The 27,928-nt window shown below is 42.1% G+C and overlaps 1 protein-coding gene and 1 long non-coding RNA gene across 2 annotated transcripts; one reads left to right on the top strand and one right to left on the bottom strand.

Moving 5' to 3' along the window:
- Window positions 1–501: 501 nt before the first annotated feature.
- On the bottom strand, window positions 502–10,196 carry LOC116444561. The gene is made up of 4 exons (XM_032110075.1): window positions 9,940–10,196; window positions 7,709–7,851; window positions 5,862–5,950; window positions 502–1,217 (listed from the first exon to the last, which is right to left on the bottom strand). Exons 1-4 carry the CDS (start codon window positions 10,179–10,181, stop codon window positions 1,146–1,148), a joined length of 546 nt encoding a protein of 181 aa, XP_031965966.1. The 5' UTR covers window positions 10,182–10,196; the 3' UTR covers window positions 502–1,145.
- On the top strand, window positions 10,132–26,119 carry LOC116444563. The gene is made up of 3 exons (XR_004240385.1): window positions 10,132–10,211; window positions 19,356–19,422; window positions 22,213–26,119. It is a non-coding gene; the product is annotated as an uncharacterized LOC116444563 (long non-coding RNA).
- The last annotated feature ends 1,809 nt before the right edge of the window (window positions 26,120–27,928 follow it).

Below are 27,928 nucleotides of genomic sequence, written 5' to 3'. Positions count from 1 at the left end.
TGGAAGGGTTTGAGACAGCTCTAAATCACATCCGACAAACTCCAAGCACCTGCTCACAGTGCTCAGCCTGTTTCAGACTTGAGAGTGGACACAGTATCTTACAATGAAGGGGGAGAGGTGAGGATAAAACAACCTCAGATTTCAGGTACAGAAGTCTTTCTTCATCCCTGACACAAAAGGAGTTTTCAAAGGCAACTATGAGGGAAAACCAAAACATTTGGAGTTCGGTCCAGCACAGGATGGACTAAATATGTGTGACCTAATCACTGTGTTTCACTCGAAGCAAAATAAGGCACAGTCTCATGAAGAAACTTCTTGGCACTGCACAGAGCTTTCCTTCAACGTGATGCTGAGCAGTTGCTGGTGGCAGCATTTGGTACAGCTGGAACTGGCCAGGCTGCCTAGTCATACCCTGATTCTACTTTTTACTCTATCCATTTGACCTGCTAAAATAAAGCTATTTAGAAATTCACTACGTTAAGAATGGAGGGTCCAGGGAAGGAAGGGAAGAAATCAAACATTTTAATTAAAGAAAATAATACTCTTCTGCAGAGTAACAGAAGGCTCAGCACTGAGATATAAACTGTTTTGGTCCAAGAACAGCAGACACGTAACTCCTCATGACACACACCTCATTACAGCTGACAGAACTACAACATGCCTGAAGGTGGTCACAGCACAGACAACAAACAGAAAGGACTTCATCATCTTTAATACACAGGCAAAGCCTACAGAGACCACAATGTCATGTCTCAGTGTAAGTGGGTAAGTTGCCACAGACATATGTTCATTTTAGAGACAAAAACCAGCTGCATGTGTCTCTAGGGCACTGTTCTCCAAAATTATATTGTGGGTTACACTTTGCAAATTCTGATTTAAAAATCAAAGCAGGTACATTTTCCCTCCACTCTAATATCAAGTAACAGATTTACTGAATTGAGCCGTTACTGGCAATCCAGCAGATGTGAAAAGAGGGTACTTTTAAAAAAGATACAGAACAGACCAATACATCAGACACAGGCCCCGAATTTCATCAGTACATTGGGGCATACATGCTTGCAACATGAACTCCATAAAGCTGTATTTTATACAGCTGCATTTTAAAAACCACTGGTCAGGTGGCTCTCCTCAGGTGTCTCCAGGATTCAGTTCAGTAGATTGGCAGCTACACAGTCGCACAGATTTCTCTTTTCCACCTGAAGAAGCAGAGTTTCTGTCTATAAGAGGGAGGAACAACATCATCAAAAAACAAGCATCAGCATTGTAAAACTAATTCACTCCCAAAAAAAAATCCATTTTATTTTTTAATCTACAATTTGGAACTAGTGGTATGAGATGAATTTTGGGGTAAAAAATCAGATTTATTTTTACTGCTCTGCAAAATGATTTTGCTTTTGTGGGATTAATCGGCATACCAACATAGCACTACTTCCTGTGACATGAAGAAATTTATTTTTCTTTCCTGCAATCTTACTTCAACAGCAAAAACTGGAGCATAAGCTTGGAGGTTCATTAGAGGCTTACCACCCCACCCACCCCAAAATCATGTCAGAAATTTTATTTTACTTAAAAACAGACTCAAAATTTAAACTTAGAATATTACAGCCTGGATCCACTCTCAGGGAAGAAATTAACTTCTTTAACTTCTCCTGTTTCACTGATAATACAAAAATTCAGTTGTTACTGATAATATGCTTTGGAGCCTAAAACAGACAAGAGGTGCCAAGCTGGCATGGAGCCATCCCAGTTCAAAAACATTATGAGATTCCTGGCTTCTTTAAGGAAAGAGGTCCAAACTGGTGAAAGCAGAGGTCTCTGGGTTCGTCAGTATCAGGAGATCTCTGTTGCCCACAGATCCCTGCTTCTGAAGCAACAAGGGTGGATTGGAGACTTCTGAGAGCTGGAGCTGGGAATGATCAGAAAGGCCTGCATCCTCTCAGCCTAGTTGTGTGAGAAAGGGCTGAGGACCAGGGAAAGGCAGCAGGGCTACATAAGGAAATTTTGGAGTCCTTCCTCTCTAGCACATACACACACACACACTTGGGTTTTCTTGGCTGTCTGGAACAATTGTTGCTTCAGCAGATGCATGATGGAGCATGTTTGACACCAACATCATAGCTCCACCTCAGTTTGCCTATCATGAGCTGAAGCTGTATCTGAGAATTAGCCTGATCCAAGAGAGGACTTCCCCCTTATTGTCATGGGACACAGTAGCTGTGGGAAGTCTACTCACCAGATTGATCCCTACCGATGTAGGCAGCTCCGTATCAAAAAAAAAAAAAAAAAAGGCATTATGAAGACTACCAGCTCTAAATGCCAATCAAACCCATCCTTAATCTGCCTGATTTGAGATTTTCATATGAGATGGAGTTGCCTGTGATTAAAGGCTGTGTTTTAAAAGCTGTGTTATCTATTGACCCACATCAGCAAAGGCACTTAGAGCAGAGCTGGGCTGAAGCATCCTGCTCTCCACTTGCCTTCTTAGCGCAGGAAAAGCCATCTGCTGCTCAGGCTTCCCCCCCCCCGCCCCAGATGATAAATCTCAGGAAAAACCACAGCCCTGTGGTTTTATATTAAATCAGGTATCACCTTTGATTGTTTCAGCCACCCTGCAAAACTGAAAAGATCTGATCAGACTTTGCTAATCATTGAAAAGACACTCAATCACCACCTTTTCACCACCTCTTTGACATCATTTGCAATGGTTTGCATAAGGGAAGTTGACAGCATGCCAACCATCTCCAAGATGCTCCATCTTTGGAACTGAGCCCCAAGGCTGCTCACCATCTTATATATCTTTAATAATATTTTCAAGCCTTTCTTTTTGTTTTCAGGGACACATCTAGCTTACTGTGCTTTAAACATACTAAATAACCACTGACAGTTGATAAAGCAATAAAGACCAACATGAACGTTAGTAAATACAGCTTTGCTGACTGTTCTGTGAGTGTGATCACAGAACTGTTTGCTCATAGATTTGTTATTATTGCCTGGTAGGTTAAAGCCTGTTCTAAAAAAAAGAAAACCAAACCAAGACAGCACCAACCAACCAACCCAAAACTAGGGAAAAAGAAAAACAAACGCAAGCCAAAACCATGAAAAGGAATCAGATTTCGAACCTACAAGAAAAAGATATTAAGTTCCAGCTAAAAATGCAGTTACTGATCTCTTTAAAGTTGTAATGCAACATCCACTGGTTAACTCTGAAAAACGAGCTGGAGTTCTGAAAACAAGTGCAGACTTTGAGTGAACTGTGTAGCCCATGGACTGCATTTGTTTTGCAAGGTTTGTTTTATGGCTGAACCCCTGCTGGGCTCTGTCTTGAGAAGCTTTTAGATGCCACAGGGAGCTGGCTGTGAACTGGCTTAAGAGTTGTGGTGGGAGCAGCTCCCTCCCAGCAGCACAAGACCCCTCTCCCCAGTTCATGATCACATACGGCACTTGGGCTGAGTGGTGAATCACAGATATCCCCAGAATATATTGCCCAGAGTTAGTTCTCACTGCCAAAACAACTACTCCAGCCTGCAGCCTTCTCTGAGGGGCCAGCAGCAACAAAAAACAGGACAGAGAGGGGTAAACAGATCTGGTATGTGTAGAAATCAGCCTGTCAGAAGTGGTTTGTGACCCTTCTCATACAGCCAGCCTGACAATTAGTAGGGAATCATCATCTCAGCGTAGCTTACAAATACAGCTAGTTTTGGAAAAGGAAGGAGATCCAGTCTATGGCCTTCATAAAAGGGTTATGTAAGGCTATAGATGGTCTATGCTGGAGTCGGTTTGCTTTGAGACACCATGTAGAGCAACCCAGGGCCAAATGAAGTGTGAAAACTCTTGAGCTGTGCAATAAAACCATATACAGGCTTCCCCTGTACAGAACTGCAGGGTAAGATGTGCAGGAGGAATGAAATGAGAATTTTCTCTCTAAGCTTTTGGGAATCCCTCCCCCTCCAACACAGTTAGGAGCTGCTTAGTCATCATCTAACAATCTTGCCCACAAACAAAGGAGAGTTTTTCAAGGAAATCAGTGTCTCCAGTGGGAATATTAACAAAGGGAATTGTATTTTCAAGGACAGAAATACTTGCCCCACAAAGTAGCAAAACAGACTAAGATAGTCAAATGTGAAATATATAGATATATATATGGCTGAAAGCAATGATCCTAAAACCCTCAGTTTGAATCAATTTGGGCCACAACTGAATAATAAAAGTAAGAGTTAAAATATCATAGAAGGCAGTTCCAAGAAGTCTTCAACTGTTAATTATTCCCATGTCTTTTGAAGATGTAGGCAGAATTCCTAGCTTAATGACTGGAACAGTCCTGTTCTAGTTATGGGGATCTGAAGGATTTCAATATGGATTCAATTATTTAGATTTTAAAGTGATAAGGAAGCGATAGGTTTGTTTTCATGAGAATATATCACATTTTCAGGCTTCCTGTCAAATCTACAAGTGTGAAAGCCAATAATAGGACATTCATCTCAACTGACTTTTTTCTATCCTCATTTTATCTCTTTGGCTGGCTTTTGTTTTTAATAAGTATTAAAACACTTGCTATCTTTTGGGTTCTTACTGCTACTCCTGCTTTGGATATCTGTGTTTATAAAGTTTTTCTCTTGGTCTGCAAGCTGAAGGTTTCATAAAGGTCACTGCCATAGCCAGACACTCAGAGAAAACTTTAAGAGATTTTGCATCAAGATGTAGAAAATCTGGTGAAAAGTTCATAGGTTTGTAGAAGGAAAAGGTGTGCTAGAACCACTTAAAAGCACAATCTGAACATCTTGTTTGGCCTGTATACAGTGCTCAGCAGATTCATTAGCAAGATTTCTTCATGAAGCCCAAAATATATTTGACCTGTAATTATTGAACAGATTTTGTTTAGCTGTAAATGTGCTACATACCAGTCTGGTTCTGCTGGAATGTTTGTTTCTTTTTTTTTGTAGAATGTCACAATTCAAGGTATATTTGTTCATGCACTTGCATTTTCACCTAAGCATCAAGGACCATTCCTCAAAGACAACAGTTCACAGGCTTTGACCTGGGAACAACCTTGACCATAGATCAGAAAAGCAGAAAAGTTTCAGTGCCTTCTGTTGAACAATCTGTGCAGGAGTGTATCTATAGCACTTCAGCTAAAGGGTACACAGGAGGTGGGGACAAAGCCACCCTCCTGGGACACCACCATCTGACAGCAGCTGGGACGCAGGTAGGCACAGATTGCAGGCTGCGGCAGCAAGAGACAGATTCAACATCCCCCACAGAAGGAAGGTACCAACCCTGGCAAATTCTGCACACCGACTGCAAGCCAAACAAGTTTCATTCCCTATGCTGTTCTACTTTGTGGCATTTTTCATCATTATGAAATCAGAGAAATGTAAAAACTCTCTACGGATGATGTTTTCTCCCTTAGCCTCTCCCCAGGGATAAAAGCATGTGCAGGGAGTATTTTGTTTTAGTAGGCTTTTTGTTTGAGCTGGGTCTCTTTTTTTGGGTAATAAATGTAAGTTATATTCTCACCTATAAGTTATATACTCCCCCTGACATAAAAACAACAGTGTGTGCTCAGCATTTGGAATGAGAAGAGCAGCACTAATGCTATAATTCAGCAAAAGAAGGCTAGAGGGCAGAGGATAGTCAGTTCACACTTTCCTATACTTCTTATTGTCCCTGATACCCCAAAGCAGAAGAATTCCACAGATTATTGCACAGAGAGGTGAAATGTAATTAACCAGCCTCACCTTAGAAGACAGGACAGTACAGTTCACTGAGTGTGCAAAATCCATCCACCTTATCTGCTTTTATCCACAGCATTTTCTTTTATATTGAAAAAAAAAATAAAAAGAAGACATTTAATGTTTCCTTACCCTTGTGTCTAGACTATATGCCGTCTTCTTTAAATCCTGCAGAGCTCTCTGCATGAACTCAAAGGCGTGGCAGTCAACACAGGGGCGGCCTAGGAGAGCATTTAGTAGAGCACTTAGTGGAGAATCCTGACTACATGGCATGAAGAATTAACTAGAAGGATTAAACAGTGATTTTGAGCATCAGAAAGAGCTACAGGAAAGAGTCCACAGCGTGAGTACTGATGCTCTTGAACAACCCAGGTGATTGTAAATGGTCCACTATTATTGCCCACCCAGTCTCTCAATGATAAAAGAATTACTTCAAATTTACAATAATATTTTTCTTCCTGCCATATTGCTGTTCCACTTTTCCTTCCACAGATCATTGTATATAAAAAAAAAAAAACATTAACTTGAGCCTTTTGCTCCAATAAACCTGAGCATATTCTCAACCTTATCTTCACATTTTTCAGAAATTATGTCTGAAAATATGAACATATTCCCTAGAAAAATCTTGTCTCCTAATCTAACAAATGTGAACTCTAAGTATAAAACTAACGGAATAAAACTGACTACAATACCTCAAAGACAGACCACTTCAGCCTCTAACTTTGAATACGATACAGCTTTGTCCAAACAAACACCCAGTTATTAGTGGGCATTGCTGATAAGCAGAACTGCTGCAATCTGGGTTTATTGGAGTGCTTAAGAGAGTGTTCCCAGATTGAGACACCCAGACTGAAGGCCACAAGGCTTGCTTTGCCTTGATCACCATGTAACACAGATCTGTGCCCTAACAGACAGCAGTACTGAGACAGAGCAAATACAGATACGACAAAACATTTTTGAATCATCAGGCCCTACATCTGTTCTCATTTGCCTCTTGGTGCCTGTGCCTTGCTGACAACTTCACCGGAAATACTACACAAGTGAGAAATTCTGAGCCCAGGTTTAGTTTGCTCTTTGAGGTCTGGTGTGAATGAAAGGATGAAATCTAGACCAATGTTGGAAAATCCTGCTGTGTCTGTAAGCCCATTTTGCAAACACTTGGTGTTGGACTGTACATGCCTCTCACACGCTGGAGAATGAGCTTCCAGCTCATGATCTGCGTGCTAACCAGCAACCAGGAGCTCTGTCTGCTGGAGAAAGGGAGCCTGCCAAATTCCTTAACAGGCTAAGAAAAATAAAGAAGAAGAGATAAAAACCCCACATTGAGCAGTATTAAAGACCTGCTCCATCACTGTTGTTCCATCACCCAACTTCAGTGTTACTATATTTACACTATACAAACAGAGAGGACAGCAGTTTTTCACATCAATGACTTGATGCAAGGACCTGTCATTATGTTTATAATGTAAAATAAACTCAACACAGATCAGCAAAGGAGAATTAGGTGGTTGAAGGCCACAAGACTAGGTGTTGACAAAATGCTTTCTTGGCATCTTCATTGTGAATTTTTAAAATAAATATTCATGACTTAAAGACAGCAAACATACTCAAGAATGAAATACAACGAATGGTCAATGTCAGCTGAAAAAGAACAAGTCTCAATAATGACTGAAAAGCAAACAAGGTGATTGCTAGCATAGAAAGGGCTAACACAATGAGAGGGCTGTGCAAAATAAAAGGTGCAGAACAGTGGCAGATTTCAGCTACAAGCAACACAGCAACAGCCAGAAGACAAGGATAAGAGAGTGAAGAGCTTTGGATGCAGGAGCAAAAGAGCACTGGTATGTTACCAAGTTGTGGTTTTAAAACAATGTATGCAAGACATGTCCAAAATAGTTTGAATTATTTGGACAAACTTCAAAGTCCTACAATATGAGAACTGCAGAAGAGGCTGTAGGAGAGGACTGCAGGGTACATACTTTCAGCTGGTATGGCTGTTCCTGCTTCTTGGTCAGCTCTAACAGGCTCCGTGACAAGTAGTGCAACCACAAAAACTAAAGGAACTGTAACGATGGCTCTTCTCAGAAGGCAGGGTGCCAGCATCTTGGGGCTGGGTGCTTCTCTGTTTGTCAAGAGACATAAAAAAGTTAGTGAGGAACACTACAGATACACAAGGGTTTTGTTACAAAGAAGTTAATGTTCCTGATGGCTAAAGCATTGTCGGTCTTCCTGTGAAAGAAAACAAAATAGCAGAAGATCTAGAGCATGGACAAAAGTTCTCTGTACCTTTTCAGAGCGTACGTAAAACTCAACTGGGAGAGAACATCCCTACACAAGATAAGAAGTCCCTAGAGTGTTCTTGGTTTCATTTGAAAGCCAGGATGCCAGCAACTTTGCTTGCTCTTGTGACTTTTCTCTAACTACACAGTCACAGACATTGATCTGGAGTCACTGTTAGACTTTGAGATCAAAACTGTCGGGATTACAGAGCTGGCTGAAAACAGAACCTGGAAACAAGGTCTTTGGCCTCTGCTTGCTTTACTGATGCATCATCTTTTCACAAGTATAATACCTAAAGGTAACCATTACCATTACACAGCACACTGATTATAAAAACTTACTCCTTAATTGAAGTAGATGAAGGAAAAGACTTTTGTTAAACCTCCACAAATTCATAGGTAGAACTTCTAGTGGTAAACACATCAAAACTCTTTGACCTTCTGTTTCCCCTCCTAATCTGGGCTTCAAGCCATTATTTGCAGCCATCCATTTGTTCCTGAACACCACAGCCAGGCCACACCATGCTCTGAGGTTGGTACAACCTGGTCCAGCAACAGTTTCCCTTCACAAAGAGGCAAGTTTTTTAATAAGTTTCAAATTAAGTATTTTCTTGACCCAACAGGTAAACTGTTTGGATCGAAAAGGACTGGCTCAAGTTGCAGCTGCTCGTTAGAGATTTCAATCCAAGGATTCTGGCCCACTGCTAGGGAGGTCCTTAGCTCAGTCAAGTTTACCTTTCATTCCTGTACATCAAAATGGAAGAAAGAAAGAATTAAATAAGGCTAACTTAAGTCAATACAATAAAACCACATGAAAAATCTCTTCAGCTAAACATGGGAAAGCAGGACAACATTCTGCCTCTTTCTGATTGTTAAGTTGGTGCTTACTGAGCAAAGGATGTTGCATAAGAGCATCAGATCTGCATGTACTGAATGCAAGAGTACAGCACTCCCCAGAACAGATTGTATTTCACATTTAGAAAGGCAGTAGGGGGAGGCAGGAGAGGGAAGGGTTTTTCCCATTTTGCCACAAACAGAAGAGAACAAGACTGCTCTTCTGTATATGCAATCCACCTTTTCAGACACAGCTAATGTGAAGCTGTAAATTCTGCACAAACATTTGCAGCATGTGCAAATCAGTAATTCACCCAGGAAAGGGGCAGCATTATACACATCCCCTTCCTGTGCACCTCAACCTAAACACAAGAGAAGGGAATGGTTCAGAAGCAACATACAAACATGTATGTGTAGAGTCACAGATATATTTGAGCACAAAAAGATCTGGTAATGTAATTTCTATACCCTCATATTTGGTTCCTGTTCCACCCACTATTTAGATCTGATCCTTTCTCTTATTTCTACAATCCTTAAAGTAAAGGGATTAAAATCACTACAAGCAGCTTGGGCTTTCTTCTGTTTTAATTAATGGTGATCTGCAATGAAAACAAGTACAATCAAAAATACCAATCTTTGCAATAGGATGCAGCAGAGTGTCTCCAAGTTACAGTAGTTGTAAGTTGTTAGGACAACACCAGCCTCTTCTGGAAGCACCTGATGAAGAAGCCTCCTGGTCAGTAGGAGCAGAGCCTATTCTCATAGTTGATTATGAGTACTACAAAGGTTCAACAAAACAAAGCAGACACACTGTTAAACTTTTTTTGGGTACCTTACCCATCACCCACCCCAGAGCCAGCTCAGCTTTGTATGTGAGCCCCACTGCAAAACAACTGCTCCTCTAGTGCAGCAATTATCTTAAATCACATCTAACTCCTGCCTCTTAGTTATTCTGTGGCAATTTGCAAGGAATAATCACGACAGGCTTCAAGGGTGGTCTCTCTCTGCAGTGCAACTGGGAACAGAGACAGATCTGTGCGTGGACTTCTGTGAAAGAGAAAAGTCACCCCCTTTAACAAAGGAAAAAATATCAGTACCTGATCTTTCTCTTGTCTTTGCGATGGTTTCTTTGAAATGGCCGCTGCAAACTGCTAAGAGAACAAGTGCAGCATTTCTGAGCATGTGCACTGTCTCTTTTTAACCTTCGCTGAAAGAGGTTATTACTATGGGGAGATTTCTGCCATGGCAACAATGCAGAGCACTGCAGCACGCAGCACAGATTTAAAGAGGCACAGGCTGTATCTCCCGGGTCTGGGGAAGGATGTTTCTGCTCTGACATGCAAGATCCAGCAGTGACTCATCTGCTCTGGTAAGGTTTTTAAAGCCAGGCCATTTGATTAATCTCTCTTGAAGTCCGCTGAATGGTTTTCCTGAAGTCTAGCAGCTGGATGTGGTGCCTGGTTTAAGCAACTTGCTTCCCTAGTGCCTGAAAATAACCATGACAAACTACAGCTGCTTTATGAGAAATGGGGACAGACCATGGGATTGCACTCAGGAATTGTTTAGTGTCATTTGAATGGTTCTGAGTTACAGGGGTCATAAGCACTCCTGCCTGCTCTCCCAGGTGTTTCGTGATTCCAGTCCCAGGGCTGCCAGGCGCAGCTGCAGCCACTAAAACTCTGAGTGGGAACTTGAGCCCAAACTCAGAACCCCTCTTTTCCAGCCTGCACCTCTGTTCCCCTTTTAATGGCCCGTGAGCTGCACTCCAGGACAACGCTGACAGCAGTTGTTCTGAAAGCAGTAATACAATGGAGTGCAGATGATAAAAGTGATTTTGTCAAAGCAAAGCTAAGTTCAGGGATTGCATCACCCCCCAAAACCCACATTTCCCATCACAAATTAGACACTAGCAGTGCTTGTTTCAGAGACAATGAGCCCAGCTGAGGGCAGGCACAGCACTGAGGAGTGTGCACAGACCTTCAAAAGGACTCTGCACTGTGTTTGCTACAGATGGTTTAGAGGAGACTCAATTTTCAACGATTTCATGGTGAAAGTTGGGGGTATTCTGTGCCCAGGAAGGTCAGGCACATAGCCTTTTTTCTTTCATGAGCAGAAACTCCTTCTCAGAATTATGACTGAATTGCTGGCTAACATTTTTCTTTTCAACATGCTCTATAACCTGTCTCTCCTGTACAGCCCTAGAGGAACAGTTTGTTCCCATTAATCCAGGTAAGTAAGTAAGAAGCTAAAATTTCAGCTTGCTCAGTGTGTAACTATGCTGCTGTATGAAGCTACAGCATCCATGAGCAGAGTCAAGAGGGGATTAATTATAGTACTGCTATCCTTATACATCACAAAAACAGAAAGCAGGGGAAAATAATTTTTAGAGACAGTTGTTTTGGGAAAACAAGGCTTAGCATTGCAGAGATAACTATTTGGTCTGAATTAGGATCTGCCTATGCACAAATTACAAATGCAAAACTTTATTCATGATCACTCTCCGCCCTCTAATCTCACATTTTAGCTTCTCTTCCTGATAAATAACATAGATATTCATATAGACACACACACACACCACCTGCCCCCCTCTCTCTATATACGGCTTTTCTTAGCCTGATCATTCTCAGTAAATCTGTTCTCCTGAATCCTGTTCTTTCTCTATCACAACAGTAACCAAGCAGCCAGCCCTGGTACCTTGGGTGTTATCACTGATTCATTCTTCTAGACCCATGCAATGGGCTTCCGATTCCACTAAATAAAATTTTAAAATCTATTTCTGCCATTCTCAGATGCCAAATTGCTTGTTCTAAGCATCCCATACCACATATTGGAATGTCTCTTCTTTAGTCTTGTCTTAGATCTATTTATCCTGCAAGGAACAACTTCCATTTCAATGTTTTAAACACATTTCCTCTTTATTCACTTCTCCCCACTCTGCACTCTGTTAAGCACCAGTTTTTCTCTTCACTGAAGCTAAAATTTTCTTAACTGGAAAATATCAGTTCACCAAAGAGGAAGTCTTCTGTATAGGAGGAAGAAATTCCATTTCAGGATATTTTTCATAGAACCATAGAATGTCCTGAGTTGAAAGGGATCCACAATGAACATCAAACTCCTGGTCCTGCACAGGAACCATCACTGAGAGTCACACCATGGTCCTGGGAGCATTGTCCAAGCACATCTGGAACTCTGTCAGGCTGGTGACCATTTACATAGGGAGCCTTTTCCAGCGCCCAACCACCCTCTGCGTGAAAAACCTTTTCCTGATATCCAACCTAAACCTCCCCTGACACAACTTCAGGCCGTTCCCTCAGGTCCTGTCACTGTCACCACAGAGCAGGGATCAGTGTCTGCCCCTCCTCTTCCCCTCATGGGAAGTTGTAACTGCAATGGGGTCTCCCCTCAGTCTCCTCCAGGCTGAACAGACCCAAGCGCTTTCAGCTGCTCCCTGTATGGCCCCTCCAGACTCTCACCATCTTTGTGGCCTCCTTTGGACACTCTCTAACAGTTTAATATCTTTCTTATATTGTGGTGCCCAAAACTGCCCCCAGCACTCGAGGTGAGGTCACCCCAGCGCAGAGCAGAGCAGGACAATCCCCTCCCTTGCCCGGCTGGAGATGCTGGGCCTGATGCCACCCAGGACATGGTTGGCTCTCCTGGCTGCCAGGACACACTGAAGACTTTTGAATTTTTGAAAGCTTTGAAACTTTTTATTTGGAAAATATTTTGAAAAATATTATTTTAGCAATTTTCAAATTTTGATAATTTCTGGCTTTCTGCTTCAGAATTACTTGGTTTTTAAAACTAAGCTTAACACAGTAAAAATACATTTCATAGTCTGTTCATGGAATTGGAGAGTGGGAACAGCTCTCATGTTAAAGATACTGAGGCACAACCCCAACAGAACATTACAACCCCAACAAAATCTTTCCCTCACGCACAAAGCACAGGTCACACAGATGCTAGTCCAAGGGCACCTGAAAATTTGAAGTACAGACCAGGACTGGAACTATACAGCACCTGCACAACACCCTCAGTGGTGATTTCACTGGTGTGTCCAAAGTTGCAGTGGTGCTCCATGGGCTGAGCGGGAAAAGTGACATTTGTGTGAAAGCTGGAACAACTTGACTCCCCAGCTGCCCTTGGGGATCATTCATGAGCAAAGCAGAGAGAATTTATAGCTTCTTTCTATAATGAAGTCAAACACAATAGATTTTTTTTCAAGATCCTTACCAGCTAAGGAATATCAAAGCACTGTTACTAAGATTTCGTTTTTTCATCTTGATAGCATGTCTTGATACTATAAATACTTTGGTGGGATTGGGAGAAAAGCTTGAGCCTTTACTTCTAAGTCTCTTCACTGCTTAGTCTCTCCTCGACTCTTAAATCTAATACCCTGTCACTACAGAAAACTTTCTTCCCTCGCTAAAGATAACAGATTCTGTCATTTCTCCTGGAGACACTTTTATGTTTTCTCACAGCCTGTCCTCTAAATCATGGTAAAAATCTTCCCACAAGGTACCATCTTGTCTTCTATCAACTACACTTTTATGCTTTACCTCTGCCATGAATCCCAGGAAGCAGAGACTGGGGATGAATGTGGTTGGGGCTGTGGATGCCATACAAATGTGTTTGTCATACCAGTATGTCCCTGCCTCACACCTCTGGCTGTGTCCCCCTTGTCACCCCTGTAACCCTGAGCTGTGATAACTCGAGGGCAGGGCTGTGTTTGTGCTTGTTGGCACAGTGCTACAAGGCTAGAGTGCTGATAGAGGCCTCCAGGCACATGTGATGAATATTAGTAAAGTCAAACTACCTAAAGCTGGTCTCATTCTCCCACCTTCCAATATATGAGCTATTCATAGAGCAAGCCTCTTATTCTTTTCCTTCCAATGTAAAGCTCTTGGGATGTGTCAGAGTGACCAGATTAAGAAGTGAAGCCTGCCTTTGTTCCCTGAACAGGTCTCGCCTATCTTGGTAGCAGCAAATAATTGCAATTGTTCCTCCTTCCATTTTCCCGACCAGTAATTTTAGGAACAATTTCCTTGTCACTAACTCTGAATCCCACAGTCCCTATCTGTCAGAGTATGAATTGCCTGAAGTCATTCTAGGACCCAAAAATCTGGAGTTTCAGCACAACACTAAGGCTGGGCTCACATCCAAGTCTGACTTTTCCTCATAGATCTTAGGAAGACCTGCACTGTCAGAACTACTTACTGCTTTTTGGATGAGATGCTAAATTGGGGTCATATCTTCCTGCATCTCTCTGGGAGCTGAGAAGCATCTAAAAATCCCATGGCGATGTTCAGGAAGGGTCATTAACTGAGATCCTTGGCTTGCACTCTCCCTCTGCACCCTGCTGCACACACATCTTTGGGGAAAAAAAGCTGTGATCCAAGCTGTGCTTGAGCTATTTCAGGGTACATAAGAGTTGCAAATTTAACTAGTTTGCAAATTCCACAGGGATGTCTTGAGTACTCTGCAGCAATTAAATATCCAGGAAATTGAATGAACTTTGAACGAGAGGGGGACAAACCTCTTACTTCCCAAGCTTCCCTGTCTGGAACCAGACTTCAGAGTCCAGGGGCCTCTTCTAACATGGGAGAGAAGACCTCTCAGCTGAAAAGCAATGCACTGTTAGCCAGTTTCCTTGCAAAGGCTGCTTGGAGAAATAGCAAATGAGGAAACCAACAGAAGTGAGATTGCTAAAATTGGAAGTTTATTGTTGACCTTTATTTTTCCCCAAAAAAGATGCCTATTAACCAAGGTCTGCATCAGGGCTCTCAAACTACAGAAGACCCATATCCAGATCCATTCTCTGCTTCAGGAATCAGCTCCTTTGCAGCCAAGAGACTAATCCAGAATGATTTTTATGACACCAATACTTGGATCTCATTGAGAATCAATAATTCTGACATTATGATCTCTATGATTTAATAGCTTAAATATGGGTGTGCCTTCATACATTTGTGTTTGAAAACTGCATCTCTAACTTGATTTCATGTTTACAAGGTGTTTGCAAGCTGAGGGATGTGGTTTCTCCTTTTTGCATTTTTCTTCTCCTTTCTACAATGACAGTGCTACAAATTGCAAGCTGGATAGTGCAGTTGCAGTAGCTGTGACTGCACAGTTTTCAGCTAAAAGCTTACTCATGTCTGCCTTTAAAATACCTTGTAAATGAATTCCTCATTTGTGATCCTGAGATGTGGCAAATAAGCAATTAAAATTTCATAAGTATCACTATAGTGACCATAATCTTGGCTGAAATCCAGGAAAACAGACCAGAACCACCACTGTTAAAAGCATGGCTGGTTGGAGTCTAAGTAACTGAATGTCATAGGTTAGCAAGCATAGTCCTGGAAGGGATGTCCTTGCTAAGGGGTGCTTACAGCTTCCTCTGGGAACTGATAGAACCTATCAGCTGGCCAGTTTGAATATGGACAATTCTCTAAGCCACTTAAAGTTGTGATCACCTCTGTGATCCACATTTAAGAATAGGCAAACTCCCCCTCCAAGCTCTCTCTCGTTTCCGGCGCTGGGACAGGTGGCTGCGGGCCCCGAGTGGGGGCCAGCGGGCCCGGCCAGGCCCTGCTTGGGCCAGGCCGGGCCGGACCGCGGCCATCCTGAAGCCATGGACCTGTTCCAGCCGTGGAACCCCCCCCCCACTGCCTTGCCGTGGGCAGCCGGAGCGGGTCGGCTCTCCCCCCTCTCCACTGCGATAAGAAACATTCAACATTCCAGCTGCAAAGCTGCAAGGCCGAGGTGAGAGTAACCCTTTTATTGCTGTGAAGAGCTGAAAACCTGAGGGAAGAGAGAGAGGAGATGCTTAAAGCTGAAATTCTGTTGTGAAGCTATGATATATCAGAGTATCCTGTTGTAATTTCATGAAGATATGGGGGGTGGAGTGTTCAACTCATAAGCAAAAGCACCTGTGCTGAGATAGGCAGATGCTGACGCAGCTGTAATTTCATGAGAAGTTTGGACAGGGAGAGATGGACCAGATGAGGACTTTGGCTCCAAATGGGAAAGGAGAAACCTCAGTCCCTAGAGATGCTCCCAGAGATAGTCCTAAAGATGAAGATGATGAAGACCCTTTGCTCCCAGGGAAGGAGAAGGGCCTCTGTTTTTGTTTCTGAACGGCTCAACCTTAAAATTGTACCCCAGAAAACTTCAAGAGTGGACCCTCGAAAGCAGTTGTGAGAAAAGCTGCAAGTCGGGGGAAAGGACTCACACGCAGGCAGAGAGACTCCTCTTCCTAAATGGACTGAACGATATTTGGAAGTGGGCGGCTGTCTTGTTGTGATAATGTTTTCATAGCATGAGCAAGAAGAGACTTCTCTTTCTAAATGGACTGAACAAGGTTATTATGGAAGTGGTAAACAGACTGAACATCTTAAGGGTTGTCTTTGAACATTGTCAGTGGGAGAAGGGAGGAAGGTGGGAGGAAGAGGAGAGTTCTGAAGGTGGTATAATTTTTTTCTTCTTTTAGGTCTGTTAATAAACTTCTTTATATTCTTTCAAGTTTGGTGCCTGTTTTGCATTTCTCCTAATTCTTATCTCACAGCAGATAAACAGTAATGAGTATTTTGGACCAAACCACTACACTAAATTGGTGTTTCCGCCCGGTTACAAACCGAACCCGCGACACTGAGTCAAGAATCAGTGATCACAGCTGGGACAGACTCCCATCCTTAGGAGGTCCAGAGCTTGATCTAGGTAGGGATCAAGTTCTAGCACCCACTTAATAACAGATTACAATCCCCAAATCCTCAGGCTCACCTAGCTGTCATCTAGAGGGATACACAGTGACCACCAGGGCAGAATGGGTTACTTGTTCCTTGGAGAACTTAATTTCTAACTGTTGGCAAAAAAAAAGTGTAGGTCTACAACTCTCAAAACAACAGATTATGTTCAGATTAGTTTGTAGTAGCAACTACTGTTGACCTGTGTTAGCACCTCCAATGCTGTCCAAATGCCCTGTAGGGCATGTCCCACGCAGCAGCTGATTGCCTTCCTGTGCTCTGACATCCAGTCTCATTTTCTGAGCAATGTGTCCTTTCATTCCTATCACCCAGGGAAATATCTCTGCTTTCTTCCACACTCATGCTCTTGATTTTGTTATTATTGGGTTTCATTGCACATAGTTGTAACCCACGAGTGAATGCAGAAAGAGTGGCACTTAAATATCTCATGCCCCAGCAGTATCAAACTTATAAAACACAATCCTGCAGCTCTGAGATTATGCAGAATGTACTTTAAGAGAGCTGAGGACAAATCAATCTTGTTCAGGACATTTGTCTGCACGAGTAGCTTCAGAAGAAATATGGTGAATGCAGAAGTCTGACCAGAATTAGAAAATGCTACAAAATCTTCCTCTCAATAAAAGCCTTTCAATAATTGGCAACCACCTGGGAGGTCGAAATGCCGAAATTTTCCACTGAAATGCTTCTTTTTCTCTTGAATTTCTCATCTTCACATCTACCCACTTAAAAAGCAACAAAAGTCCCTACCATGGGGAAAAAAAAAAGTGTATCCTAAGGAGTTGAGGATGTAGAAGGAAAACAAACAAATATACCATGGTGAGAGGTGTATTAAAAAACGCTAAAACAGATGGCATTTCAGTATGTAAAGGAGGCTTACAAGAAAGAGGGGGACAGACTTTTCAGCAGGGCCTGTTGTGATAGGACAAGGGGTAATGGTTTTAAACTAAAAAAAGGGTAGATTTCACTTAGATATAAGGAAGAAAAATTTTTATGAGGATGGTGAAACACTGGAAAGAGTTATCCAGCGAGGTGGTAGATGGCTCATGCCTGGAAACATTCAAGGTCAGGTTGGACAGAGCTCTGAGCAGATTGATCTAGTGGAAAATATCCCTGCTCATTGCAGGGGAGTTGAGCTAGATGGCCTTTAAAGGTGCCTTCCAACCCTTTGATTCTACGATTCCATGAACTACAAAGTCTTGCTCACTTTGTCATGTCCCGTTACCATGATTTCTGTGGATTACTGGTTTTAGAAATGTAGACCTCAGCAAATCAAGAAAAAGGTGATTTTCACTGTTGTGGTGGAACCCAGAGCTGTCAGGACACTGTAAACAGGTCTGTCCTGATAGGTGAATGTGCCTGCCAAACCAGCCAAACACCTCTTCCAAAATTCAGCACTGCCTGCGTGGGAGTTGGACAGGAGCTTATACAATTTTAATAGCTTGAAACAGTGCTTATGCTTAAAATCAGGAATGGGTTATTTACAGTGCAGCCAAATTTTCAAGGTGAGCAGGAAGAGAACTCTCAGAAAATATTTTAGCAGGTGCTTAGAGATGTGAACAGGACAGCGTGGCAGTTGAGAGAAAGGGAAAGAAGTATCTCAGGTAAGCACTTCCTTTTCTTACTTAGCCTCTGCTCCTTTCATATATTGCTCTTTTCTCTTAGATAACTTCTGCTGTAATTACTCATTCTCTCTCTTTTAGTTCTTTTTCCCCCTTTGACATCTTTTGTTCTCTCAGCCCCTGACATTCCCGCAATCCAATGCTCAGCTGCAGTGTTTGAATGCTGACTCTTGTTTGGGCACTCAGCTCTCTGAGTGCAGTTTATCAACTCTCCAGAGCAATAGCTGCTCTTGCACATCTCCCCTGCCTTATCCCTCTGCCAAAATGTTGCAGTTCTGTAAAAATATGGCTGGAAGAAGCACAATGGCTCCTTATCCCCTTGTAGTTGATAGTCTGGCACAGTAGATCACAGAGTGCATTGTAAAGGGTATCGTGCAGTGTCACTGAGTGACTCCTCACTTGTTCCATCTGCCAGAACCAGCATCAGCTCGGCTGCCTTGCTGCTCCAAACACAGCTACAGCCAGACTGTAAACAAAGACTGAGGTGAACATAAAACAAAGAGAGACTCTAGTTCTTAAAAGTCATGTAACCACTCTGAGAACTCCAAACACGCTTGGGAATCTCTCAAAATACTGTGGAGCTAGTGGGTGGCACAGGTTCCCTGAGATCGGTCAGTAATCCAGCACGGGTGCTGGGCCTGTGCTGAGTCAGGGTGTATCAGCTCTTTGGGGACAGCAAGACACAAACATGCATTTTTTAAAAGAAGAATGTTATAGGCAGGGGAGGGCTGAGATAAAAAGCTGCCCAATCCATCTCCCAAAAAATAACAGCTGGCTCCAAGGTGAACAGGAGGCTGTACAAGTGCTGGAAAGGCCCTCACTGGAGGTTCTCCATCTTTTTCACACTGAAACCCATCTTGCCTTTTCTAGAATGTAATTTTGGGGGATATGGGAAATACATGGCAGTAACCACCTGGCTATTTCTCTTCGTTTCTTCTGGGTGAGGAGTCTGCAACAGGGAAGACCATCCTGTCCCCAGGAATGTAAGAAGCCCACAGTACCCTCCTGCATTATTTTAGATCCTGTGTTTGAACCTGTGATAATGCAGAAGCTACTTCTCATGTCCACATCCCAAAAATGGAAAGAGCAAGGGAGAGCTCTCGGTTGCATAAATATTTTTCTCTTGCCTAGGAATCTTCTCTGGGCCAGCATCCTGCATTGTTATCCCTGAAAGCAGCATCCTCTCTTCAGAAAACAGGTATCTTTAACTTCATTTCCCACTGCATTCTGGAAATTGCACCAGGAGGAAGAAAAGGAGATTATGTGAGAGTTAAAAGACCCAATTTTTCGAAGCATAAATTCCTGCAATGTCTAAGCCAACAGTGCACTTGTGATAGGCTGATGTTCCTAACGTGAGCAACCACCTCTTCAGAGTTACTGTCTAGACTAACACGACCCTGAATCACCATGGGGCAATGGGTTCACATCTAGGAAATGTGGCTGTCATATGAGCAGATTTTTTAATAAGCAATTTGAAAGAAATAGTTTCTCAAGACAAAAAAAGGAAAAAATCTCATGGATTTGTATCAACTTTACAATATAGCTGAGGCAAAGAAAGGTTTTCTAGTAGCATTAGATGAAGAATCCTTTTGACAAAGAGGTACCAAGGCTTTCTAGAGTGTTTTAAAAAGCATGCACTATGCAGGTAGACAAATGTAGCTGCAGCATCCTGGGCTGTTAAAGCTGAATTACAGCTTTTGCTGTGATCCTTACTTAACCTCTCCAGTTGCTATTTTTTTCATACACTGTCCTGGAACAGAAATTAATTCAGAGAAAGCACTTGAACCAGAATTTATGCACTGGTGTGAGAACAAAACAAGCCTACCATTCCCTGTTTGTTCCAGTGGTTTTTTTGAGCCTGAAATGCTCCCACTTGGCTCAGCTGCTTTTGTATTTAAACTTGAATGGTTTTGAGTCAAAACTAAAGAACATCTGTTTGGCAGTTTTAAAGCTAGAAGTATTTCACATTTTTCCCTTGATGTGCACAATTTGATTCACTGCCCCGTTACACTGATGCTACTGGAGGGGCTTTATGCATGGTTTAGAAGACAGATTGGTGGTGTGGGACACCCGGGATGGCCCGTGGCAGCCAACAGTGCTGTTGGGCTGGGGCAGGGCCAGGAGCCACAGCCTCCTTACTGAGGCATTTGTGAGAGGCGGTAGCTGTCAGCTTCTGGCTTAAACTGAGTTCTGAGCTCAGCAAGAGCTGCTGCCTTCCAGAGAGGCAAAGTGCCTCCCACCAGCCAACCAGCTGCACGACCTTACTTCTTTGGGAGGCAGGATTGCCGGGTTCCGGACAGGTTTCCCTTCTGAGGAGAGAAAAATGAATCACTTCCAGACCAGCAGTGTAGCCCTCCTTATCCTGAACCTCCAGAGTGCTTCCCATTATTCTCCTCATTCTCCTCACTTAGACCTGCCAAGCTGCTTTTCTGATCCACGTCTGCTAAAAAAAAAAATAAAAAATTAAAGCATGTACATATTCTGGAATTTTAAAATTCTAAGAGACAAGAAAATATTTGCTGTTTTGCTATCAATTACTTTATTAGTTGGACTGTTTCCACTTAGTAAACTATTTTATTTATTAGAGGAAGTGTCAGATGTATGTTTTTTAAAGGCTGTAATTAAGCAGAGTCAGGAGTCATTAGATTATTCAAAAAGCCTGCTGCTTCCCATTAACTAATAGCAACTACCAAAACAAGTGGTTTTTTATAGACCAGGTCTAGATAGAAGTGTAAAAGTATATTGGAGAGCAGAGGCACATATTGTACTTAGACATCTCATCTTCATGCCATAGAATGCCCTACTTGGCAACTTCTTCCAAGATGGAGTTGAAAATTGCCACTTTCCAAACACTGAAATTACACTGAAATTAATTAGGATTAAACTGTCACCCTTTCCATAAAAATGGGCTTTGAAGATCTATTATGCCATGAGTCACCTTTTATCTTGAGATCAGCTATTTAAATTTGATGCAGGCTACACTTTTTTTGCTAGCATTTTCTATCTTGGTGGAAAAGAGGCTGAATATTGTGGTAGGGGATGTTTCTCAACCCATTAATTATGGCTCTTCTATCTTCTAACCAGTGTTAAATTGCAAATGTCATTGGAGAAAATGAGAAGGGTATAAAGGTGGCAGAAATGGTAACTTTCCAGAATAAAGAAAATATCATTTTAAGACCCCATCTTCTGAGACAGACAAATGTCAAAAAAATACCTTTATTGCACCAGCAAAAAAAAAAAAAAAAAAAAAGCCATAAGAAAATGTTTGGACACTGTTCGTGTCACACCATACTATGTTGGCATTTCCATTTGACATGCAGACTTGTCAGTTCCAAGCGTAGCTGTGAACTACAGATGTTTTTAAAATACAGGCTAGAGGAGAATAGATTTCCATTCAAAATAGAACCTGCTCTGAATGTTTATTTCAGGTCTAAAAAGGACTGAGATTTACAGTCATACAGACAATTTTCCAGCTGTGCTAACAATGAGGGAAAGAGAGAACATAGTGAGGTGCTCCCTGTCCTTTATCTTTCAAGCTGGTTTTGAAACCTCCAAACAGAAATAATTCCTCTGTTTCTAGAGACCAGGTGTTCAACAAGAGGTGGGAAATGAAGGGAGCAACAGACAAGCAGCTTTGAAATCTGTTCATATTGGCATGGCTGAATTGTATTAACTCATCACCTGGCCAACAGCATGTAAAATATAACACAGTTCACAGAGGATTTTCCCACCTGTGCATTCCTAAGTACGTACAAGAATATTTATTATACTATCTTTTTTCTGTCTCTCTGATGATAGACACAAAACCAAGTGTGACTGCTGGGGGGCATCCTTCATCTGAGTAACAGACTTGCAGTGGCTGGGGCTCACCACAGAATCACAGAATGGGTTGGGTCGGAAGGGACCTTAGAGATGATTTAGTTCCAACCTCCCCACCGTGAGCAGGGTCAATGTGTGCCACTTTTTGTTGGTTATCATCTCCTTCCAGAGTCAATGCTGGTGTTGAGGAAAGGTGGCTGAACTGAGGATAGATTAAACAGGAAGCCAAGTTCCAGGCACTGTCCAGCCAGGAGCAGCCACTCACACAGAAAGCAACAACAAAAGGAATTACTGCACATCAAACCACCTACTTCGTGCTGTGCTGCTGAGGAGCACCTGGATACAACCACCACACCAAAATCCACCAGCCTCCCTCAAAGGCATCTCTACTTATGGGAGACCCAGACTACTGCGTGGAAATTCTCCTCCATATGTGCTTTTACATGGCCTCTTCGCTAAGTACATTTTAGTACTTTGCATTCATGTGCTGGGCTAACATCACATAAAATTTTCATATAAGCATTGTTATTCCTCTTCTACTCTTAGGAAGGAGAATGTAACATTTGGAGAGCATTTATAGTTAAATGAATGATGTTTCTGTGTCAGACACATCAGGTCAAAAACTATCTTCCATTTGGAGGAATGAGAAATAACTTAAGAAGATCCTTAACTGCTGCAAGAGTTGTGTCCTCAGTCTGTGAACTACTCCCCAAAAATGCATCTACACTGGCAGTTATGACTGAGACAAAGGATCCCATGTTCTCAGCCACCTCCCTGCATCTGCATCTTGCTTGTCAGCACCAGCTTCCACATCATTCTCCTCAAACCTCCATCCAGCTCTGTCTACAAGCTGTCTTTCTCCGTTAAGTCAGATCTCTAGTCGTGGACAGCAAAGACAGGAGGAACAATGCCGTGTGGGATTGCTACTCACCACAACCCATACTTAGGTCGTGCAAGCTGCAGCAACCTGATGAACTAAGTATATCATGTAACTTCAGAAAAGCTTCTGGGCTCAGACTGAATGGCTGCTGAGACTTGTACTTATGGGAATTTTTTCATAGGCATCTACAAAGTTGGAGATTGAAAGTGATCCTGAAGTTTCCTGTAATTACCAGGCATTTTCTTAGCCTTCTTGCACACCTGTTCTCCAGCTGGGGCTAACAGAAATCCTAAACTCTCTCAAGCTGAAGGGCTTTGTTTACCCTTGTGGTCAAAAGCTCCCCAGTGCCTCAGGAATAGCACTGTTAACTCCAGCCAACACCCCAGAGAACACCACTTATAGTTCCCAGGCCAGGCCACAGAGCAGCAGGGAACTAATAACTCAGACCTGGAGTTTGAGCATGGGAAGCCAGCGCAGAGAGCAGGAACGAGTTTGACATGCACATGGATGTTTGTTAAGGACACACACTGCAGTGCTCTGTAACAGTTGTGTTTCCTGAGGACTTGGGGCATTGTGCCAAGTACACAGTACCCCTGTAGATCTGAGAGCAGCCTGTGTTTCAGAAAGCTTTCCTCCACCTCCAGATCTCTTTACCAGCCAAATGGGAAATGGGTGTCTCTGGGCATCTTTCCAGAAGCCTCTGAACCGATGCCTTCATGCAGCAAAACTCAACAGGTACATTCATGTACTTTTTCACCTTAGTATTCGCACTACATGAAATATTTGCCTCACTTGCTGCTCATTTGGATGCCCACTGGCCTTCTGTCTATTTACCAAAGCAGGAAGTACCTAAGTAGGAACAAAACTAAGTCTGACACAGCAATAGTGTCTGGCAGATATCAACATTATCTGCCTCGAGCTTTTTAACAATCATTAATGTTAATGAAAGTGTTAAGCTCTATGGGTAGGTGTCCCTTCTGAAGTTACGCCACTGAGCTGAAATTTAACCCGTCTTCACATTTCCAAAAGTCAATCAGGCTGTCATTGAAACAATGGAATAAAATCACCAGACCTTGCTCTATTTCTGTTTCTATTTAAAGGTGATAAAGAGTTGATTTTACATAAGATCTCATCAGCGTTCCTTAGTCAGCATGATTGTTCTGGACTTCCTGGCATTCTGACAAACTGAGCAAGTAAGGTTGTTTAGGAGCTTAGAGCTGGGATGGATGGAAAGGGAAAGGAGACAGTATGCTGCCACCTTTTGGTTACAGAAATGAGAACAGGTATGATCTGGGCAGATCTCTCAAGTGGAAATTAAGACATCTATGCTTATCTTCTGTAATAAAACAACCTGAAAGCCCAGATACTGCAAGATGCATCCCTTCATGTTCTAAACTGTTGCCATAAGCTTAGCTCCCGTATTTTACATTTTTTTCAGTCTTGCTTGAATGAATTAATAATTATCAAGCCATAATTAATAATTTATCTAATTTAAAACACAAAGGCTTGAGTTCTCTCACCTAAAACTAATGCTTTGCATCACTAAACTGATTTGAGGAACATACAAGATCTCATGAATTAGTAGCTTGTAAAAGTAAGTGACTGTATGTCATGACTCCTGACACTTTCATTACTAGGTTTGCTATCAGTACTTTACAAATTCAGCTTTAACTGCTTGAATGAGATTTTCTGTGCTGGCTGACTGCTGAGGAGCTGAAGGGTATTTTGTTTGCTTGTTTATTAAAAGATTGGTTCAGCTGTTTATGAGAATAAAAGATTGAAGAATTGCCATCTTAATAAAAGGAATGAAAGGCTGCTCTGTTAAAAAGTTTGTGCACCTCCTAGTTTGATGCAGAACCTCAAACTTTAGCAGAGGAACTCTCTGTATCAGGGATGTGCTTCTCACTGCTCCTATGAGTCACTGTACAAATTTGGGGCAAGTGATGAGCTGTGAAAGTCTCAGTTTAAAAATGTTCTGTAAAAACTTATGGGAGCCTGTGAGTTCAAGTGCATGAATGTTCTCTTACTTTCTGCTCCCATGAGCCAGAGGCTCTTTACATTTACTGCATTTATAAGCATGCTGCATCCTCATGCACAAAAATCCATCAAATACTTGATTTCTTCTTTCTCAGTGCTGGCACTGAGTTCTCTTCTCCTGACATAAGGGTACTGTAAAGGGGGATCCTGTCTGCCTGTACTGCAGAAGGGACAGGAATGCTCTGACCACTACCAAAGCTGTGTTGGTAGGCCTGTAATGTCCTGTTCCAGTGACACATTGGTCCTTGAGGCCTGAAGCACTTAACAGAGTTTCAAGATCCAGCTTTGGGAGTGCTTGATACGGTGCTGATGGTCCCTCAGGTGGAACACCAGGACAACAAACCCTAAGGGTGTCTGGCTGTGAGATCCCCCCACAGGACACTGCTCATGCAGTGAGCAGCACTTTGGTGCAGCTCCCACCTGGAGCAGCCGCAGCCACTCAAGCACAGCAAAGCTGTGCAGCAGACCCAAACCCGGCCCTGCTGCCACCTCAGGCCGTTGTTACACTTCACACATGGATGCTCATGCAAAATGTCCCTGTCTCATGAGAGCTTGCAGACCTGTAATACACTAACGGTGCCATCCTACGCCACCTGCTGCACACACTCCACTGCCTGCTGCTCCTTGAGGAGTTCCAGCCTCTCCTGCCATTTGGAAGAGTATCCAGAGGTCTACAGACCTGAGAAAACCACTAGGAATTATCTTTTTTATGTACTCATCACTCACTGACAGTCCCAGCAGAAGCACTCAACAGCTTCCAGACCCTGTCATATAGACATCAAGAAGGAGACCTACAAGAAGGCTGTTGGTAGGAATTTTAAGGCAAAACAATCCCTCCACTATGTGTTATCACTTCTTCAAGGGGTTTAGCTCCATCACCCATCAGGAAAAGGATGAGAGGAACTGATTTTATCTTGCTCTTTTTAAGAAGGGAAGTAGTGCAATGAATTACAGTGCATAATCTCTCAGGGTAAGGGGCATCCTGTTATCCTTCACAGGTCAGGATCACATTAACCATCTGGGTGGGAAACAGCAAGACACATCCTTCCAGAGCTAAATGAGGCCTCATTTTCCTACCAGCAAATTCCTCTAAGCCTTTTGGCAACCAGAATTCCTCCTCTCCATCTCAGCACTTGTCTTCCACACACCTCATGAGCCATTTTTCACCTGTCTTTCAAATATAAAGGGGTTTTATACACTTAACCTACATGCTCAATACCAGCACAGGCACACACTGATGGCACATCAGGGTGGAGAGGCAGAGGAATACCAGGACCATCGGACCTGCTAGAAATATTTGAAGAAATGATCTTTTTTTTCTCTCTCTCTTTCTTTTTTCTTTCTTTTTTTGCTTTTTTCTCCCTACACCACTCTTCCATCATTTTTAGGGAAGCATATCTAGCTTGTTGGCATAGAGCTGTATATAGCAACTCAGTGAACAGAATGGACCATGGTATGGAGATGAGTCAGGATTTTGTGATGAATCAGACCTTGTCCAGAGAATCCTGGCTCGTTTGTTGCAGACAGTGAACACAGTGACTGCAGGAGGAAAAAAGTGGTTCCAGGCTAAGGCATTTGTATGCGGCTCAGAAGGACTGGATTCTATTTTTGTCCTTCTCACAGACTACTAAATTAGCCACTTAAAAACCCATTTTTCATGGCCAGCCATGAACTAGGTACAGGGTTTTGACAAAAGCCTAAATTCTAATCTTGTGCTTTTATGGCTAAAAATGTAGCTGCAATGTAATGTAATTAGCTGTAATGCTATTTTCTCCTTAATTTATGGGGATGTTATCAAAATACACTGAATTCTGTTCGTGAAACTCTCAGCTTCTACCCTGTTGTATATCACTGAAAAAATGCATAACAAAACTGATAACTCTGCCTTCAGAGCAGGATTTGAACAGTAAGTAGTAAGGCATGGAGTCTCACGTCAAGCACCAAAAAGAGAACAAAATATTGACGAGTGGCTCATTAAGTGACAACTGTCCTTTCTGTCCACTAATGAGCTCCTGTCATTAATGACTACCTTGCAATCAAATACAACAGAAGGCAAATCAAAATTTTGCAAACAATGCAATTCCTGGCATCTTCTAACTGCAGAATGCTTGACTTTGCAGCCTTAAAAGCTTTTAAAGCTTTTATATTATTTTTGTGTGGAATTTAAAAACACATTACGTAAAACAAAGCATTAAGAACATAAGAGGAAGCCTTGTAGATTAAAAGTGCATTAAGAGTGATTTTTTGAGACAGGGCAACACATGTACAAATCTCATAAAATGGTATGAATCCTTTTTAGCAGGGATTGAGTCAATACAATCCACTGGCAAGTAGAACCACACCAACAGATATCAGTAGAACATGTAAACCAACTTTATGCCATCTGAAGCTCCCTGTAAATGTGTTCATCAGGACATCACCTCAGTTACTAGAATACAACAAAAGTCTTTCTGAAGTCATAACAATAATTTTTTTTAAAAAAGAAAGAAAATTCTCAGCACATCCTACTAATTTGAGTTAATTTACTGCGTCTATAATGGATATGCAGTATCAGTTTGTTCTCAGAGTAGCAACATCTCAATAATTCATAAACAATCACAAACAAATATTCTAAATCTGCCTGCAAAAGCTCCAACTTTGTAATTTATTATTAGAGTTCTGGAGGAAATCCAACCATGCTGAGAAAATCCGTGCTGGAAAAGAGAGTTTGGAAGGAGAGGTAATATGTTTTATTAGATGAAATCAGACCAAATACAAGGACTATAAGCCTGAAAGGGTTTATTTTTCCAATTATATCTGATAAAATATAATTATGTTTTGGTACAAGCCTAACCTTTCTCACAGATTACAGAAGTATTACTTTAAAAGTAAAGCATTTGCAAGAAACACTTGTACAATAAAGCCAATAAAGCTTAAGATAACTTACAAGTGAAAAAAGATTAGAAGATTTATAATAATTTACATTGTT

Source organism: Corvus moneduloides, chromosome 5, assembly GCF_009650955.1.
Source record: "Corvus moneduloides isolate bCorMon1 chromosome 5, bCorMon1.pri, whole genome shotgun sequence".
NCBI classification, from domain to species: domain Eukaryota; kingdom Metazoa; phylum Chordata; class Aves; order Passeriformes; family Corvidae; genus Corvus; species Corvus moneduloides.
This window is presented reverse-complemented; position numbering and strand designations above follow the sequence as displayed.